The sequence below is a fragment of the Desmodus rotundus genome, chromosome 10, assembly GCF_022682495.2.
Source record: "Desmodus rotundus isolate HL8 chromosome 10, HLdesRot8A.1, whole genome shotgun sequence".
Taxonomy (NCBI): Eukaryota; Metazoa; Chordata; class Mammalia; order Chiroptera; family Phyllostomidae; genus Desmodus; species Desmodus rotundus.
The window spans coordinates 8,774,699-8,793,781 of NC_071396.1; the positions used below are offsets into that span (position 1 = coordinate 8,774,699).

At 43.5% G+C, this 19,083-nt stretch overlaps 2 protein-coding genes across 6 annotated transcripts in view; one reads left to right on the forward strand and one right to left on the reverse strand.

Moving 5' to 3' along the window:
- BPNT1 (3'(2'), 5'-bisphosphate nucleotidase 1) overlaps window positions 1–19,083 on the reverse strand; it is a 36,922-nt gene that overhangs the window by 8,357 nt on the left and 9,482 nt on the right. Inside the window, exons 1-6 of one of the 5 annotated variants that reach the window (XM_053912643.1) lie at window positions 9,865–10,017; window positions 4,937–5,064; window positions 3,980–4,084; window positions 3,216–3,323; window positions 2,050–2,098; window positions 602–693 (exon numbers count right to left, since the gene is read on the reverse strand). In XM_053912643.1, the coding sequence (XP_053768618.1) occupies window positions 602–693; window positions 2,050–2,098; window positions 3,216–3,323; window positions 3,980–4,084; window positions 4,937–5,056 (474 nt within the window). In that variant the 5' untranslated portion in view covers window positions 5,057–5,064; window positions 9,865–10,017. Of the gene's footprint in view, window positions 1–601; window positions 694–2,049; window positions 2,099–3,215; window positions 3,324–3,979; window positions 4,085–4,936; window positions 5,065–7,442; window positions 7,519–9,826; window positions 10,018–19,083 lie in introns of those variants that run through there. The other 4 variants (XM_053912644.2, XM_045184426.2, XM_053912646.2 and 1 more) reach the window with 4 other exon arrangements.
- IARS2 (isoleucyl-tRNA synthetase 2, mitochondrial) overlaps window positions 12,789–19,083 on the forward strand; it is a 33,748-nt gene continuing 27,453 nt past the window's right edge. The window contains exons 1-7 of the mRNA XM_024576127.4: window positions 12,789–13,159; window positions 14,710–14,832; window positions 17,280–17,439; window positions 18,297–18,445; window positions 18,534–18,583; window positions 18,664–18,773; window positions 18,856–18,946. Of these exons, the coding sequence (XP_024431895.2) occupies window positions 12,893–13,159; window positions 14,710–14,832; window positions 17,280–17,439; window positions 18,297–18,445; window positions 18,534–18,583; window positions 18,664–18,773; window positions 18,856–18,946 (950 nt within the window). The 5' untranslated portion in view covers window positions 12,789–12,892. The remainder of the gene's footprint in view (window positions 13,160–14,709; window positions 14,833–17,279; window positions 17,440–18,296; window positions 18,446–18,533; window positions 18,584–18,663; window positions 18,774–18,855; window positions 18,947–19,083) is intronic.

Genomic DNA, 19,083 nt, shown 5'->3' on the forward strand with positions numbered 1-19,083 from the left:
CCAAGCTCCCGTGACCACATGAGAAAGCAGGAGAGCGCAGCCAGGTATACGGCGAGGCCTCCATCCTCACGGGTTAGTAGCCAGAGACGGCATTCCTGACACCGGGACCCCCCTTGGCCTGCTGGAGTGGCCTCACGTGCAGATGTCTGGCTCCCCACACTAGAAGTGACTCAAGAGGGAAAAGAAATGTGAGCACCACTGAGGTTCCGAGATGCTGGAACGTGGCTTAGTCGTTGCAACATCAGGGGTCAGAAGACTGAATGGGAAGATAACACAGGAAAACCCGGCAGACTCCAAAGGTCCTCATGAACAGGAGATGACTCCTCGGGTACCGTGGCAAGGCGGAGGGGTTGGCGCGGGAGCCCTGCGAACGCCGCCCTCTGCGCCAAATCATCGGCGGCCTTTACCAGGTCGTGGAATCGTTTGCTTCCTCTCCCTCTGCACGGAAAGCTCCCTTTCAAACTCCTTCAAAACTATCATCTCTTCTGCCTCAGGAGGCGGGGTTGGGCTTTCTGCCTGTCTCCTCATCAGACTGCATCTTGAAATAAACTCTTTCCTTGTTGCATTAAAAAAAAAAAAATTGTGTCAATCATAGTGATACCTGGTAGTTATAATACGGTTGGTTAATAACGCCTGCTATGGCTTTCCCTTCATAAGCAATTCCAATGAGAACGGTAACGTTGTCAAGAAGACCTATAAAAAAGAAATTAGTATCAATCATGTAACTTTTTTGTTATGATTCATCATCAACACATGAACCGCTCCAACTTATCTTTGCAGTAAAGGTAAGGAATTTGCAATGATTCGTCCCTGATCAATTCAACCTCTGGCAAAATGTGCAAATTTTAAGAGAATCATTGCAAATCGTGGTCTCATGCATCCAATTTGAAACCTGATTAAATAAACTGGCCGTAACCCCACAGCCATTATCATTACATCCCTCTGTGCCCCTCTGCCACCGCCGAACGCACTCCTGCCCGCTCGGTCACTCTCCACTCCACGGTCACTCTCTGCACTTGCACTTTAAGCCTCTCAAGGAAGAAGGTTTCTCTAAGTGGGGTCCAGGGACCATCAAGTGGCACTAGATGGAGCTGGTGTCACTTGTATAATGCAGGTTCCCAGGCTCCTTCCCAGAGGCAGGGAGTCCGACTCTCGGGAGGTGGGGGGAGTGGAGACCTAGACAAGGTATGCAGGTGCTCCACGTTAGCTGAAGTGTCTAGAGCACTGAGAAGCGTCCGTTTCTCAATGCAGAGGTTTTCTATGCATGCACACGTGTGTGCGCGCGCACACACACACACACACACTCTGCATGACCCACTTATTACGGACACGTCTCATCCAAGGATACAGTTTCCTCCAGTAAAGTGAGACATTTTCTTTTTTCAAGCCATGAAGCTGAGAACCAACATAAGAAAAACACACGTAGATCTTTATTTCATACATACAACTCAAAGCTTATGTACTCTGCTCCTAATACCTAAAACTCTGGCTCTGAGCCTGGTCTTTCTCACTTTAATGATGCCCATTTTATTTTAATTTGCTGCTTTCTTATTTTTCTCATATTCCATACTTTCAGAAGAGAGAAGTACTGCACTATTTCCAAACTCATCTTTAAAGGTGAGGCCACAAAGAGAGAAAGCAGGTCACAGATGAAGGGCCAGAGAGTAGGAAGGGGGCAGGGGCCAGGGGTGGCGGAGGAAGGAGGGCAGAGCAGCTGTGCTTTCCGTCGGGGTGCTACCCGCTACCCCAGCACAGCTGGGGCTCAGTCTGGTAACGCTGCTTTAATGTCAGTTATTGTCACGTAGGTGACATTAGAACTGTGGAAGAACCATGGTAGACTGTGTGCGGGGGTACCGCAGGTAGATGAATTTTGTCCCTCTGTCCTGGGACCACTGACATGTAACAACAGCCAGCGAGGACGCAGCTTCAGGGCCCAGACACAAAACCCAATCCCGGCTTGTCATACAACACAGGGAGTATTCGGCGTTCACACTCAACATCACGTACTAGTCCTACAGCTTCAAACACAAATACAAGAGAGACACCGACCTTCAGTATACTCCTTGGTACCATCCAGCGGATCAACCCAGACCACCAGCTAAAAAGAAAGGAAATACCCAAATTAAGCATAGAACATATAAAAAACAGACTTAAATAGATTAACTAAAACTACTTTCTTTCACTTTTGAAATTATACTGTGGATGGCTTAAGCCAATATCATCAGTTGTGTGATGGTTAAAAAAAAAAAAAAAGAAACAAAAAACTTCATTGTTTTGTGATTGTGGAAAAAGTCCCCCTAAATTGGAGAAAAGCCTGATTTAAGAACTATAAAAATGAACGGCTACAGTGATAACAAGTTTACCATCAGCTGAACGCTAACCACAGCGCCACGCACATGCTGGACTCTGGGTGGTGACACAGGGAAGCTTTCAGCACCACCAAGACGTCCTGACCAACGCGTGGCTGCGACTCACTTTATATGCAAATGCCGATTTAACGCAAGGTCACGTAAGAACAGTTTACACAACTGACAGCAGACTCTGACAGAAGTCCCTTCCACTTAGGACTCACAACCTGGTTCAGGACAGACGGCCACGAACCCCTAGACTGTAACACTTGACATGAACTTGTCAGAAAGGCATACACTCCGGAAGAAAGATACCCGTCTCGTTGCCTTTGTATCCTTCACCCTGAGTGAAGTGCCTTTACCCACAGCAAGTGTTCCATGAGTGTGTGTCCAACAGGTTATAATTAGGAAATTAAAGAACTATGGTAGTTGTCTGGGGTCACAGATTTAAGCAACTAGAAAAAGTAAGCAAGTTGATTTTCATGGCTTTCCAAAAAATATAAGGTAGCAATCTGCTTCATCTCCTTTCAGCCCCAGATGCCTATGGAATGTTTTACTACCAAATCTACTAAATAACAAATTAGGTTTTCTCCCTAAAAGGATTGTTAATAACAGTTTTAGAGTGGAGGAGACACCAACAGCAGGCGAAACTGAACTCCAAATTAACAGGTCACACATTCCACGTGGTTGCCTGACACTCTACGCTGGCTCTGAAGGTGTTCAAGTTCCTGGCTGCCTCTATTTCATAACTAACAACTTTACATCATTATAGGCAAATTTTTATTTCCTTTACTATGGCAAAAAAAAACACCCCAACAACAGACACACAGAGATCAACAGAGACTTAAGGAGACACATGGGCCGTACGTCTTCCTCCTTGACGGTGCTGTACTGTGACGGGCACGGCTGCCTGAGTACCTCTTCCCACTGACCGTCCTCAATCAGCTCTTGGTCCACGTCCTCACACGGCAGATCCTGCGGCAGAGAACGCGGTTACTGGCGCCGCCGAGTGTTGACAGAGCAGTTGACAGAGCACCCCTGTGTCACTGAGAGAGGAGTGCGCATCGCAGTTTTCACCAGTCCTGCCATTTCTGTTCAGGGCTTTAGAGCAAACCGAGTAAAGCTGCGACCACCACCAGACATGGCAGGTCACAGCTGACTAGAGAGTCCCAACTCAACCATCCTGAACAGCTGAGAAAGACAAGAATGCTTAAGTACCCAGACTTTTCCAAAATAAGAGGTTCTGACATCAGGTAACTTCTGAGTTACATGACACGTCAAGTCCTCACCTTCACAGTGTTACTCTCTTCGCATTCCTGTGTAAGGAAGCCTAATTAAAAAATAAAACAAAACCAGAAACAATAACCATTTCATTCCGGAGTTCTAGAACTCTGCCCATCTTGTAGTTTGTATGCTGAATATTATCACAGTAACCACATCTTAGATGGTCAAGAATTGAGACAGCTGGCCTAGAAATGGACCAAAATATTTCATAATTAGACATTTCCTTCAAGTCCAAGGAGTACAATTACTTGTGCGTTAAGATACTGGATATAAGGCTTGAAATCCTAGGAGTGGTAAGTAGATCATTCAAGTGGCAATTACACCTCCATACAGTAAACAGGCCTCACCTCTTCCCCTATGATGGTCAGCCTGGGGAACTTCCGGGCCAGTGAGGAACATATGCTGAGCTGTGCCAGTCGGTCCGCTCTGGTCTGCAGGTCCGTTGCACAAGTCTGCCGCAGAGAAGGAAATGTTAGCACAGCCAGTGAGACCCGTCGTCCCCTGACCCCTGAGGCCTGAGTGTGTGTGTCATCTGAATCACACTGCCTGTTTTTAGACCCATGGACCTCAACACCCAGTGAGTCTGCCACTTTCTTGGCTTGGTTTTTCTCACGGGATTTATTTACACTTGAAAGTCTGGAAAGGAGATTTCATATTACGAGAGCATTTTCTTCACAGTTCAGAAAGTGCTTTCATAAGATTTCTGGATCACTCTCTTGCTTAAACAGCCTAAGAGATAGGAAATTCACAACTTATTCAAGGCAGTCAAAGCTAAAAAACTGTATCTGTAAGTTCCCTGAAAGGTATTCCTTATATGCATTCTTCTACGACTTTCATTCAGTAATCCTAACTCCTAGTAACTCAAGGCACCTCCCTGGGGTACAGAATAAATTCCCACTTCTGAAACATAAAAACGAACAACCACAACACTTAACATAGAGCTCGCCTGTGGCATGCACCCCATCCATACAGGAGGTAGTGAGAGCCAGTGGGAAATCCTGGAGCCAACAGCCACAACCTCCTCCACTAGTTGCTTCCAGAGAATTGTGACAGTTGTAATGCACCTATGCCTCGTTGGGTAATTTACAGATCGTACTAACTGAAATAGTGGGGTTTTACTGGATTTAGTAGTGTAACGCAGTAAGGAATGATTATGAAAATCAACTCTTTTATGCCACCCTGAAGTTTGCTGCTTGTCTCAACGCCAAGTACTGTTCTGCTAGAATGTGGCGCCACACGGACAGAGGGCTCACCCTCCAGGACAAAAACAGAGTTGGTGTGAAGTTAGAGGGGATTTTCAGCACCTTCTCCACGATGCCCAGGTCCCCCTCAGCGATGACACGTCTGACTATTGTCCCTGCCTTCTGAGCGATAGAGTACGCCGAGGCTACCAACCGCATCAGCAAGGTGGGGCTGGAAGCCATGACAAGTCCTGAAGGGAAATGGAGGGAAAGGTTTTGTTACTTTCAAAGCCAACTACTGGTTTCATTTACCTGAATTCAATTCGATGCGTCTTTCTCGTGTGCTTACTCGGGACTGCCCCGAGTAACAGCACAGATTCTTGAGGAGACTTGGAAAAGCCTCCATTTCAGTATTCCCTCTCTCAATAAATTCTTTGGTTTTACTTCTCTGCAGATGGCACACTCTGAAGCGTGGGGGAAACTGGCCAACGCCTACGAGCACCGTGAAGAAGTTGTATGTGTGAGATGTGCAAGGTGCAAAGACTGTGGAAAGCACTTCAGGGGCCGGAAACAGACATCTGCCTTGAAGAGCTCATATGCTGGTGCTTTGGAGGTAAGATATCGAACCCTGAAGTCTGTGGCATAAAGCTGCTAAGTGCCGAGAGACGTCTGAATAGCAGAGGGGCTGTGGGGCTGTGTGGAGTAATTAAAAAAGGGAGGGACTGCGTGTGACTACAAGTAATTCATGGAAAATCAATGAATGTTCCTTTAGAGATTAAATAAAATTTAATCTGATTATTCGGTACCATCCTCACCAGCAGCCCAACAGAGACAACAGGCAGGATAACTAAATGAAGGAAGGACCCATCAAGTAGAAAAGTAATGAATGTCAGGGTAGTTCCCAGCCCCAGCAAAACAAACATGGAGGGAACAGCCTCTAGGATCAAATACGTTCATCTCTGAACACACAAATTCAAACCGTGACATTTTAGTGACTGTTTGGATGCTGGGACGCGCCACCCAGACTCCCTCCAGGACTGAAGGGTCTATTTTCTCAGCTGCTGAGGGTTCTCAGGGCGTGGCCTTTAGCTGCCACCTTTTTTAGGGGCGGTAATATTTCTGCTGCAAAGGGCCACTTTACCTGAAACTGGCAACAAAGGGATATAAAGGCCGCCCTCTACTCCAGCTGGGCTGCTGCCCCAGCTCTGAGGGGCCATCCTAGCTTCCCAATGCCCAGTGTGGTCAGCTGAGGCCTTAGGGGGGACTCACCATGGCCCAAGGTCTCCCCTCCCCTGTCCATTCCTACCTCCTTCCCTTCCCTCCCACAAGTGAGCCCAGGAACACTCCCCAACAAAGCTGTACTTGATCTCTGTTTCAGAGTATTTATGGGGAACCAGCCTAGGACAAAAAGTCTCCCCACTCCATTCCCATCAAGTCAGCATTATTTCAGTGCCCGAGGGGAACATGATATACACATCACAGACCTCCATTCATTAGTATTCACCATTCTACCACCAATTTCTGACCGCGTATTTGATCTGATGTGCTTTTAGCCTCTTCACGTCTTCTTACTATCATCCACATTCTATTCACTGGGATCACAAACACCAATGAGACCATAAGCAAGTGTTTGAAACCCTTCAGAAGGAAGACAGAAACGAAACTGCAATGCAAACTGAAAGGTAATGAACGCCACTCTGTGACCAACAGCCTTCTGGAATTAAAATGAAAATGAAGTGGGTTTCAATGTATTTGAATTGTTTATCTTGCCACATCATCATCAGGCTACATTCATTTTCTTGACATAGTAGGTATTACATGTGGAGAAATGGGATATGAAAATTACTATTTCAGAAACAGCTCAAACAGAAAACGGTAGGCTTCACCTCTACCCCCTTCTGTCCGTGACCAGCCACGTATCTGACTTACTCTGTAGTGGAAAATGTAGACTTCAGACAATGAGTCTGTACTATCCAGGAGTCTTAACCACCAAGGCTATTGTAGCGTGCTGCTGGGCACATTGGCCCCGACCTAACAAAAGACGGCACTTGGGAACGGCGGGTCAGTTTCCCTCACCCTATGGTGTTGTTCTAACTGTTTACAGGTATCACTTACCTTTGAGCTGGTTGAGCAATCACTACAACCTCGTCAGGTTTCCTATATGACTAAACCACTTCCCTTTACGTTTGCCAAGCCCACGGCATATTCTCCCGAACAAAAGCTTTTCGGCTTTCTCTTTCTACTACACCCTTCATAAAATGTATACTATGTTGATGAACCACCATTTAAAGTTAATTAACATCAGCTTTATGTGAACGTAAAGAATTAAGTTTGGTGCAAACCACACAATGTTTTATAAAGAGATCCTATAAGTCATTTTGAGTTGGCAAATAAGAAAAATTTTTACCGTTTTCCCTGAAGTATTTCTTTGGTCCAAACTGAATCAGTAATGAAATATCACTGTCACCTAGCCCGACTCCTTTTCTTACATATTTTAAACAAATGAATACAATTTTGACTCTCTGTATAAAGAAAATGTAGCTAACTATATTATTGAAACGCGAAATCTGTGAAAAAAAGTTCCTATTGGCCTTTTTGTGACCCTTCCCAGGCCCCAAGGTAGAATTACCTGTTGCTGGTACAGGTGGACACAGAACAAGGCCAAAAGCCACCATCAAGTTAACTTCTTTACAGCAGTTCAGATCAAACTCACTGTACTTCCTTCTCTACCATTTTTACACCTCTGGGTCCTAAAACACTACCTCTTGCTTAACTGGTTCAAAGGTAAAGGATACCGGTGAACGCTGGACCACCACCACACAAGTGGGGGAAACTGATCGGCCCCCTGCAAGCTTTCTCAAAACACAGCACACTAGGTAAAGGCAGGCACTGGAGTCAATTGCCTCTGTCACGGCACAAACTAGCCGTGTGATCTCAGGAAAGCCACTTAAATTCTCAACCTGTAAAATGGAGCTACACCACAGCACCTACAGCGAAACGTTATAATGATTCAACGAGAAGCGCCCGGAGAGCGCCTGCGGCAGCCTCTGACCCAAGGCAGGCCTGAATGATACTGGCTAAAACATTCCCGTGGCTTCTGCGACGTCACTTCGACCTTGAGGATGTATTGTGATAACCAATGACACTGAATCACAGCAGAGCTTCTTTTAAATCATATACTGGGCTCGGGGCTTAGAGTGCGTATGAAAAAGGCTTGGAAAACACTTCCGGCAATCAGCTTAACATTCCATCTTTTGAGAAATCTTTAAAGCCACCAACATGGCTCGTTCAGAATAAAAACAGAGATCCTTTTCTTTTTTTCTTCTCCCATAGCCTGGGAGACGCATTTGAATTCAGTATGAATGTGGTGAGCGTATGTGGAATAATGAGTTTAAGATCAAAATACTGAGATCATGTATCTTTGGAACCTGACTAAATGATGCCAATGTTCAAGGCCATGTGGAAATATAAAATTGTGAGCATAACAGAGCAAATTCTGAAAAAAAGAACAATGAGCAGAGATGCTCTCTTTACTAGTCACCAAAATATGATATAAAACTATAGTAATTAAAACAGTTTGGCCCTGGCTGGTGTGGCTCAGTGGACTGAGTGCCAGGTTGCTGGTGATTCTCAGTCAGGGCACACGCCTGGGTTGCAGGCCAGGTTCCCAGCTGGGGGTGTGCGAGAGACAGCCACTAATGGATGTCTCTCTGGCACAGCGATGTTTCTCTTCCTCTGTTTCTTCCCCCTTCCCCTCTCTCTAAAAATAAATAAATAAAATCTTAAAAAAAAACACAACAGAACATTTTAGTCCTGTGGAGAATTAGTGACAAATTAACAGAATCAAATAAATTCCAGAGACAGATCCAAACACAATAAAGCTGGTATTTCAAATCATGGGGGAAAGTTAATTATGCCTAAATGGTGGGGAAATTGATAATTTGAAAAATGTTGGGTTATTTTTGCATTCTTCATATTTATATAAATTCCAGATCAATGTGTGATTTTAAAAGTAAAGAATGAAACTATAAAAGTACAGGAATAAAACTTGGGTTCAATTTTATAGATTTGGTAAAGGCACTTATAAACATGACAAAAAACAAGATTCCATAAAAAAAAATACTGATACACTTGACTAAAAAAGAGAATTTAAACATCTATATAGTCTAAGTACCATAAACAATGCAAAGATTGACAAAAACGAGGGGAAAAAATTTTGTGCCACAAACTAGACACAAGCTCATTTTTGTTATGTAAAAGGGCTTTTATATATCCATAGGTAAAAGATGAATAACCAAGTAGAAAAATCAGCAAAGGACATGAACAGGTAATTCCTAGAAAAAGCAAAGCAATGGCTGGTAAATACATGAAACGCTCAACTTCACTAATTATGAAAGAAATGCAAACTACAACAACGAGAAATGATTGTTTGTTTGCGAGATTGGCGCAAATGAGAAAGTGCGCCCAGATCTGGTTAAAGTGTGAGGGCGCACTGTCCTGAGCACTGTTAGAAGGGATGTAAAGTGGTGAAACCTCTTGGGAGGGTTATAAAAATCGTATTAACAGCAAAATGCACACGTTTTGAACTAGCAAATATTATGTATATTTTCAGGGAAACGTAAATGAATCAAGCAAACCTACAAATATGCAGGAAAGACAAGAAGAATGTCTTAATGACATTTAATTTTAGGTGTAAGACAGCCCCCAAATTTGGGTGCGATAAACCCACAGTCTAGGTCTGGCTTGTTATTAATATTTACACAAGGTAGAGCCACAAAGACCTTGGAGCACGAAAATAAAATCACAGCTACACAATCAAAATGTCGACGCTCATAGATCTAGGTCCGAAATAGGAATATCTGGAGATGCAATCAGATTCACGGTAACCTTTTTGGAACATAAAATCCCTTGAATCTCTGCTTATCTGTGCAAAGGGGTGGAGTTAGGGACCAGCGAACGACTTGGATCTGTCCAGGATCTGCTCTTGCCTTGCCCCACAAGGCAGAAACTTACGGTGACAGGCCAGGAACGAAGCTAGGAGAAAAACACACCTGGAATAAGCCCCCAAACGCGTTATTGAGCAACAGGTCCCCCGTGACGTCCAGTACCGCTTTCTCCCAGTCCCTAAGACGTCTCGACTTAGGGCCCACCTTCCTCAGCTACAGCGCATGCGGCAAATTCGGCGCAGGCCCAGAGCAGCTGCGTCACCCCGACCCCGTCCGACTCCAGACCCGCCGAAAACTCCAGTTTTCCGAGTTTTCTTCAAGCTCTCGGTGGGCTCCAGTTACCTGCAATCATAGTGGAGGTGTGTCTTCGCAGAAGCAGTCACCAAATTCTTAAAGGGGTCTGAGACCTTTTGCATTTGCCTGCTGATTGAGTCCTGGGGGTCTCTTCCTGGCTAGGTGTACCATATTAATGATTTTTTTTTTGGCTTGATGTACTGCGCAAAGTAAAAACCAGCAAAAACAAGAACTGTCTTTTTTTATTCACACAGGCATCCACCGTGTATTTAAGGAGCATACTCTGTGCTACTTGTGTTATGGGTGCGTGTGCAAGAGAACAGCAGAACGAATAACCGACGACTTTTTTTCGATACTAAAGTGCAAAGCACTGCGATTAGAACATAGCCAGTAACATAAAGTAAGGTGGCAGAGCCAGTAGGAAACGTAGCAGTTATAACAGTAAATGTAAATTGCTTAAATTCCATTTAAACATACATTCTGCAACTGATTAGAAAACCAAATCCCTTGCAAGTATGCTTCATTATATTGCACGTCGCTTTATTGTGCTTCAAGAGTGTTATGTTTTTTATAAATTGAAGGCAAGATCAAACTGCAAATTTAGATTTCTGTTTTGCGTGAAATTGGACCACACCAGGACCAGGACGGGGACTTTCTCTATAAAATTAAGCCTCCCCCTTTGTCCTAGGGGAGCTCACTCTCAGTTTCCTCTGGAGGCTGCCTTTTCCAGGTTGGCAAACTATTCACCTGAATAAAGCCTCTCCTTTTTCTGCACCCAAGATTGGGGACTCCTGTTGGCATTGGAATGGTGGCATGTAGCAAGCTTTTGTTGACACAATAAAGGTACTACTGTATTTTTAAACATTTTAAAAGTAAGTAGCTCATAACTATGTTCTCACTGTTAAAAATAAAATACAAACAATACAATGTGTCCAGGCCTTTTCTTAGAGCATAAGTCCTTAGGTCGCCGCAGTCTTGCTTTGCGTCTCTGGAAAATGCGGAGCATAATATACCATGTAGTTTTGGAGTTTAGTCACTTAGGCAAACTCTAGGCAAGCACAAAATCCTTACACATTTTTACATGTTTTTCCCACCATTTTACACTTGTTCTAGCTTCATCCAACTCAACAGCACTTCGTTTTGTTTTTTAGAGACATGCCTTTACTGGGCTCTTCAGACCTTTCAGCTTTTCGTAATAGACTTTATTTTTGCATTAAAAAAAACATTGGTTTGGGGAAAAAGTAGTTAGCGAGCGATTTTGTTTCTGTGTGTTCCTCTGTAACTCCCAAACTTTTGTAATTAGAAACAAACAATTTCTGTTTTAAAAGACTCACCGGAGAGCAATATCAATAAGTGGCTACCATTCCATGGAGTTCTAACTTGAGAAGGCTTTAACCTACACAATCTGACTTGATTTTCATAATAACTCAGTGGGTTAAGACCATTTATTTCACGATAGCAAGTGCAGCTGGCATGAATTAGTTTAAGGATGAACATGATTACTACAAGTCCAGCAGAGGGAAAGAGAATGGCATGCCTCATTTTATTGTGTGTTATAGGTGTTGCTTTTTTTGCAATCTGAAGGCAAGACTATCCACCAGTCAAAAGATTATGACTCACTGTATTGTAAAACTTGCTTTATTAGAGATCTGGAACTGGACCCGCAATCTCTCCAAGGTATGTCTGTAAAGTGTAGGGGAGGCAATGTAACACAGTGGTTGTGCAGAACAGGCGTCAGAGGCCAGCTGTTTGGGTCTGAATTCCAGCTGTGCTCCTTTGATCTTGGGTAAAGTACTTATGTCTAGGTGCTTCAGTCTCCTTACCTGTAAGATAGGAACACTCATAGTACCCACCTCACCTCACAGGGTTGTTCTGGCATGTTGTCTCTTCACAGGGTTTAAAGATTAAATGAGTTGATACAGGTAAAGAGCTGGGGACAGTGCCAGGTGACAGGCTGCCATTGATGGAGTGCTTACTATTTGCCTTCTCACTCTGGGGTGTCTTTCTCCATGTAACATTTTCATTTCATTTCTCTGTCTCTTAATTCATGTATATCAGATCTTCTAGATGTTGGGTTTTATCATTAGGAAAGCCATTTCCAAGAGGGAACAACTGTGAACTACAATGACCTGGACAACCAAATAGCAGAATAGAAGTGGGAGGTAACAGGGATAGAGGGAATCTGAGAAATAGGTGGATTTACACTATCGCTGTGACCTTTGAACTCACTAGAGCAGCGCTGCTCCCTAAGGCACTAGCACGGATTGTGCCGTGTGTGTACAATAAGGACCCAGTCTCGAAGACAGCGTGTGAAGAGACAGAATGCGAAGTATCTTGTGTATAATCTTTATAAATTACATGTTGAAATGATACTATCTCGTATATATTGGGTTGTTATATATGTGTATATGTGTGGTTATGTATATATAACTATACATAACCACACACATGTACACAACTATACATATATGTACGGTCATATAGGTATATATGTATATGTGTATACATATGTATTTATATATACACATATACATATATACACACAAATATATGTATATAAAACAGGCAAAGCCATGATTACCCTATGAGCCCCTGCGGCAACCACATCTGGCCCCGCCCCTCGGACCCAGTCAGCCCTCAGTGGCTGCAGCCAAGACCCGGAACTGGCTGTATCTACCGGACTCGGGATGTCGCGCTCCTAGCTCTTCCGTGCGCCGCGCGCGTGCGCACTCCCACTCTGCTGGAGGAGTTTTTTTTTTTTTTCTGTGGTCTCTGTTTCTTCGAGCCCGGGTAGGGGCCAAAATACCGGTGATCGAGGGGAGGCTGGGGTCGGCCCGCCATGCGTTGGGGGCTGAGCCCTCGCGGCTCGGGCTCAGCGGCCCTGGCCGCCGCCCGGAGTCTCTGGGGACCACCCTGCCTTCCTTGTCGTCCCGGGCGGCATGGGACAGCGAGGTGGCTTTTGGTGCGATCAGTCACCGGGGCCAGTAACGAGCTGCGGAATTCGAGTAATGGCAGGTACCGGGAGACGGTGCTGCTGCCCCAGACCAACTTCCCCATGAAACTGCTGGGCCGCCAGCAGCCCGACTTGGAGTTGGAGATCCAGCAGGTGCGGCCCCGCCTCTGCGTCGCGTCAGTCGGGACTCGGGAGGGAGGCCCGACCCAGCCGGGTGTCGGGGAGACGGGATGTCCCTGGAGCCACCCTGGGCGGGGTGGGATAGGGCCGCGGGCTCCAGGCCCCTTTGCCGGGGGTGGCGGGGGGGGGGGGGGAGAGGTGTTGTGACCAGATGAGTGGAAACCATCCCTTTGCCACAGGTTTTACTCTCTGAAAACTTAAGTGAAGATCCTGGAGGTAAGTCCCTAAAAGGTACATGGTTCAGGAGCGGAACATTAAAGAGGAAACTAAGAAGCTCAGATAGCTGCACGGGTCAAATTTAAGTCCCATTTTTAGCTTAGGCAAAACAGGTCGAATAGGGGATACTATTCCAGTGACTTGTAAAAAAGGAAATTAACATGTATACATGTCGATAAAAATTTGTTTATGAGGACAAGTGGAAGCTCACCTTCGTGGTATTAGTCGGTCCCTACTCGTTTGCAGAACCAAGTAGCGGGACTTACTTCCTCTGCCTCCCCTTCCTAGAGCACGCGCGTGCCTCCTGTATTAGATTGGATTTTCTAAGGGCAGAGATTCACTTGTCAGTTTGCCTAATTCTGGAGTCTTTAAAATCCCTGACACGCAGGATATATTGGTTAAGTAAATATGCTGCCCTTAAATATGATGATCATCAGAGTTCTAGACTCATCAACCTGGTTTGGCCATCTTAATTTTTAAAAGTGTTTTATCCCATACCATCTGTATGCCAGGAACTGGGACAGTTTCAAATGTTCTCTCATTTCATCTTCACACCAAACAGATATTATTAACATTTGCTCAAAGGCAGAAACAGGCCAAGGTCACACGGCAGATTGCACTGAGTGTTGTTTCGGATTTAGAGTGTAGCAAGTGTTTAGATCAAAGGAACATTAAAGTGTCAGGTCTGAGTGGTGGGGAGTGCTGAAAGCCTGTCCAAGAATTTAATGGTACTGAACCTTTGTGTGGTCGTGGGTGCTGTTCAGAGCTTAGATTTAATCAGAAGTCTAAGGGGGAGACTATTGCAAGGTTTTCAAAAAAGAGTACTCAGCTGTCTGAGGGGCGGGGTTTGGGAGGCTGGATGAAAAAGGTGAAGGGATTATGCAAAGAAAAAAAAAAAAAAAAACAACCCTAGAAAACAAAACTAAAAAACCCTAATAGACACAGACAACAGCATGGTGATTACCAGAGGGACAGGGAGGTTGAAGAGTTAGAAGAGGAGAAACGGGGGGATAAATGGCGATGGAGGGAGACTTGACTTTGGGTTATGAACACGAGATAAAATATACTGATGATGTATTATGGAATTGTATCCTTGAAACCTCTATAATTTTACTGACCGATATCACCCCAATAAATTCAATGAAAATTAAAAAAGGTTCTCATGCACATTTCAGAAGCGTCACCATTTGTGCTTACGGTTGAGTACATTGAAACGAGATAAGAAACAACTGCTGGCTGTTACTTATGGTAAGATTCAGGAGTATGTGTTTATACAATGTTCAGACATTCTCACTCTTTTTAAACAGAAATGTGGATTTTCAGAGCTTTATTCATGGCAAAGAGAAAGACAAGTAAAGACAGAATTTTGTCTCCATGATGGACCTCCTTATGCAAATGGTGACCCTCACGTGGGACATGCCTTAAATAAGGTAATTATAATTAAGTTTATAAGCCTTGGGGGGAAATCGTTATTACATCACTTCACAAAAGAGTATTCTAATACTATGACACCTGTGTAAGTTTGCATTGACACATAAAATGAAGGTCTGCATAGAAAGCAGCAATAAACCATTTCAGTACTGCATGAAAAATAGCGCACTGGCATTTGCTTTGAGTTTGTTATTTTACGTTACTAAGTTTCATTTTATCCAGTAAGTGATCATTGAGCACCTACCATGTGCCAGGTGGTGTTCTAGATTGGTAATGTCAGCAAACAAAGGAAAGATAAGCCTTGACCTTTTGCAGCTTATGCTTTAGCCGCAAAGGGTCTGAACCTAGGGAAGACATAATCAGATAAATAAAATATGTTAGAGTTGCTACAGACTATTTGTTTCTTCTCCCAAATTCATATATTGAAACCTAATCCCTAATGGGATGGTATTTGGATTATGTGATATTTGGTATTTGGGAAGTGATTAGGTCATCAGTGGGATTAGAGCCCTTAGCAGAAGAGACCCCAGAGAGCTCCCATATCCCCTTATGTTGAATGAGGTCGCAGCGAGAAGACTGTGGACTGTGAACCCAACAGCAGGCCTCATGAGATGCCTGCTCTGCCAGATCCTTGATCTTGGACTCCTCTGACTTAAACTGTGAGACACAAATGTCTGCTGTGTCAGCCACCCAGGCTATGTTGTTCTCTTGTATAGCCCCCCAAACTGTGAAGACAGTAGTGGTAAATGCTGTGGAGGAAAATGAAAACGGGGAAGAACAATTGGGGGACAGGGGCAGGTGTGCAAACTAGAATTTTATGAACTTGGTTTAGGTAGGGTGTCTCCCCCACCGTTAAGGTGGCATTTGTGTAAAGTCCTCAGCAAGGGGGTGGGCGGTTGGGGCTCACTGGGGTCAGAGGAGCCAGGTGCAGAGACCTGGATGTGGGTTTGAGGGGGCAATTGTGGCTCATCTGAAGTGATGGAAGGGGAGATGATTGGGTGAGAGGTGGCAGAGTCCAGATCTCATAGGCCATTGGCGAAGCCCTCGATTTTACTCCGAATGTAATTGGGAACCATTGGAGGGCTTCCAGGAGAGGCGTTCACAACCTGATTTCTGATTTAATAGGATCACTTTGGGCTGCTGTGTTGGCAGTAGACTGTAGAGGGAGTTTGGAAATAGGCCAGAAAGGGGACTATTGCAATAATTCAGGAGAGAGGGGATGGTGATTTTGGACCAGGGTCGCAGCCATGAAAGTGGTGGGAGAAGTAGATGCTAGGTGTAGTTTTCAGGAGGTGCCGGCAGCAATCAATCGCTGATGGGTTGGATGTAGGGTGTAAGAGAAAGAGAAGGAGAAGAGTCGAGGATGCTGCCAAGGGTGTTGTCTTGAGCCCTTAGGACAGAGTAGCTGTTGCCTAAGATGGAGAAGACCTTGGGAGGGTCATTTTGGGGAGGAAGATCAGGAGTCTGGGCCTGGGTATGTTAACTTTGAAATGAGAAGAGACATTCAGGGGGAGATAATTAAATAGACATTTGGAGGGGAGAGAGCTCATCAGCCTACAATGCCCAGGGTTGGTGTTTTACCTTTGAGGAGTGGCTAGTATGTTGGTTTTAAATAGTAAATGAATTGAGTAAGAACTGTGGGTCCTCCTCTCAGAGAATTCACCTGACTTTCCTGTGTCTCACCAAGGTGTTCTCTCTGCCTTCTACCATGAAGGGGAAGAAGGGTTGCAGTTTGCTTCACGAGCACCCTGAGGTTCTGGTAGTTAAATGGTCTGTTATCCAGGGGACGAGCGTTTTCATTATGAGCTATTTGTGAACTCACCTTTCATTACTGATTCACATTTCTCCCCTATAGTAGGCTGAGTAATCATCATATTTTACTACTCTCCTTGAGTTTTTTTAAAAAATTCATTTGGCATTACTCCGCCCGCCCCCCCCCCCCCCCCGCCAACCCCCCCCCCCTGAATATTGAATTATTCATGTTAATTATGTCTTTCACAAGATTAAAGCAAATTTGTAAGGGACTCTGGATGTTAGAAGGTTAAAATTCTTTCTTTTTTAAATTTTTTTTCCAATTACAATTTGCATTCAGTATTACTTCGTGTGTTACAGGGATAGCGTAGTGGTTCGAAAATGAAAATTATTTCTTAAGCAGGTAGGATAGGCTGCTTATTTGCATATGCCAAGCAGATTAGTAATTCGAGGCACAGAGTTTTCCCCTTTGAAATCTTATATTCTTTGATTTCCTTTGGGAGGTTAAGGCATTTTAAAACTTCAAATATCAGTTATTCTTGTATTTATGTAAGAACTTGAATTAGGACATTTACTAGGTTACTTTATATAAATCCTTTTAAAATTGGGCTTTCTCAGTGTTTTAAAATATTAATAATATAAATTTGGGGGTACCTGCTTCATGGATGAAGGATGACTAGCATTTCCTTTGCAGATTTTGAAAGATATAGCCAATCGATACCATATGATGAGAGGTTCCAGGATACATTTTGTGCCCGGCTGGGATTGTCACGGGTTACCCATTGAAATAAAAGTATTATCAGAACTTGGCGGCAAAGCTCAGAATCTTTCAGCGGTGGAAATTAGAGAGAAAGGTAAGTAATCTGTTTCTGTTTGAAAATGGTATTTGGAAACACTAGTTCCTTGGAAATGTCTGGGCTTTATCAAAGAGACCTGTTGTATTTCGTATTTTTTTCTTTTTTCTTTTTTGTAGTTTTAATGAGATCTGTTGAAAACCACTTTCTGTCACAGAAAATTCAGATTTTTTTAAGTTGTCCTTTGTGAGAACTTACGGTCAGTGATGAAAGGAAAGATTTGTTAGCATTTCCAAGTACATTTTTTAATTCTTTAGTTGTTATATTTTGTGAAATTATTATTTTGGTCAATGTTTTTATTTATTTTCCTGCATAGGGCTGTTGACCTATTTCAGGTGATAAGACAAAAGTAAATTCTAAACTACAAATATAGTTTAAATTAATCTCTTATTGGATTTTTCAGTAGATCGGGCCGGCAAGGAATGTTGTATTTGTGTATGTTAAACTATTGTATATTAGGATACGATTGTGACAACTTTTTACTTCGTTGTGAAACTTATTGGTATTGACTACATAGTAGTGATTAATTTTTTTTTGCATAATGAAATATATTCTCTGGTCTTTCTTTAAATGAAGAAATTTGAAGAATAATTTTACCAGTGTATTTTTTTTCTAAAAGCAAGGTCACTGTATAAAATCTGGAAAATAGAGAAGATGGTAACAATTTTAACTTTTGAAATTCTAGTGAGTTTTAAAGTTTGAACACCTTGAACCTTCAAAATAACTTTCCTTTTAAATAAACTCTCCAGTCTAACCTGGGTACAATACCTGCATTTAGAGAGATACATGCTAAACCATGTTTAAAGATTTGAATTTACTGGTTTTCACTTTTTTTTTCCTTTTATTATTTTGTTTAGCTAGGTCATTTGCTGAAGCAGCGATTGAGAAACAGAGATCGGCGTTTATTCGTTGGGGAGTGATGGCGGATTGGGACAACTGCTACTATACCTTCGACGGGAAATACGAGGCCAAGCAGCTGAGAATTTTCTACCAGATGTATGACAAGGTGATGAAGTATTTTCTTCTTTCACGTGGGTCAGATTGTGTTACAAAATGCCAGCTTTCCTATATCTCTGCCTTCTTTTTTTTTACAGGGCCTGATTTATCGATCTTACAAACCCGTGTTTTGGTCTCCCTCATCAAGGTATTTATGTGTTTTTGCTCGTTAATGGAGAAAGTTTGTGAGGCTTCCAAAAATTCAGGTCTAATGTCCTTGAACCCTAGGACTGCGTTGGCTGAAGCGGAGCTGGAATACAACCCTGAGCATGTCAGTCGCTCGATCTATGTCAAGTTCCCTCTCTCGAAACCTCCTCCTAAGTTGGCCTCTCTCATAGGTACGATGTGTTCGTTGCCCGAGTTTATTCAGGTTATGGAGTTGTAACCCTTGCTAACGTGCTTGAAATTTTATTTACACAGATGGTTCCGCTCCCGTTAGTTGTTTAGTCTGGACCACGCAGCCTTGGACTATTCCAGCCAATCAGGCCATTTGTTATATGCCAGATGCAAAGTAGGTTTAGTATTGCATTTTTTGTTTGTTTTGTCCACAAAAAGGGTCCGTTCCATCTTTAGCACTGTTTTGTATTGTATCCTTATTACCCTCTTTAAAAGTTAATGAGTTATAACTTAACTATACTCATATAGATT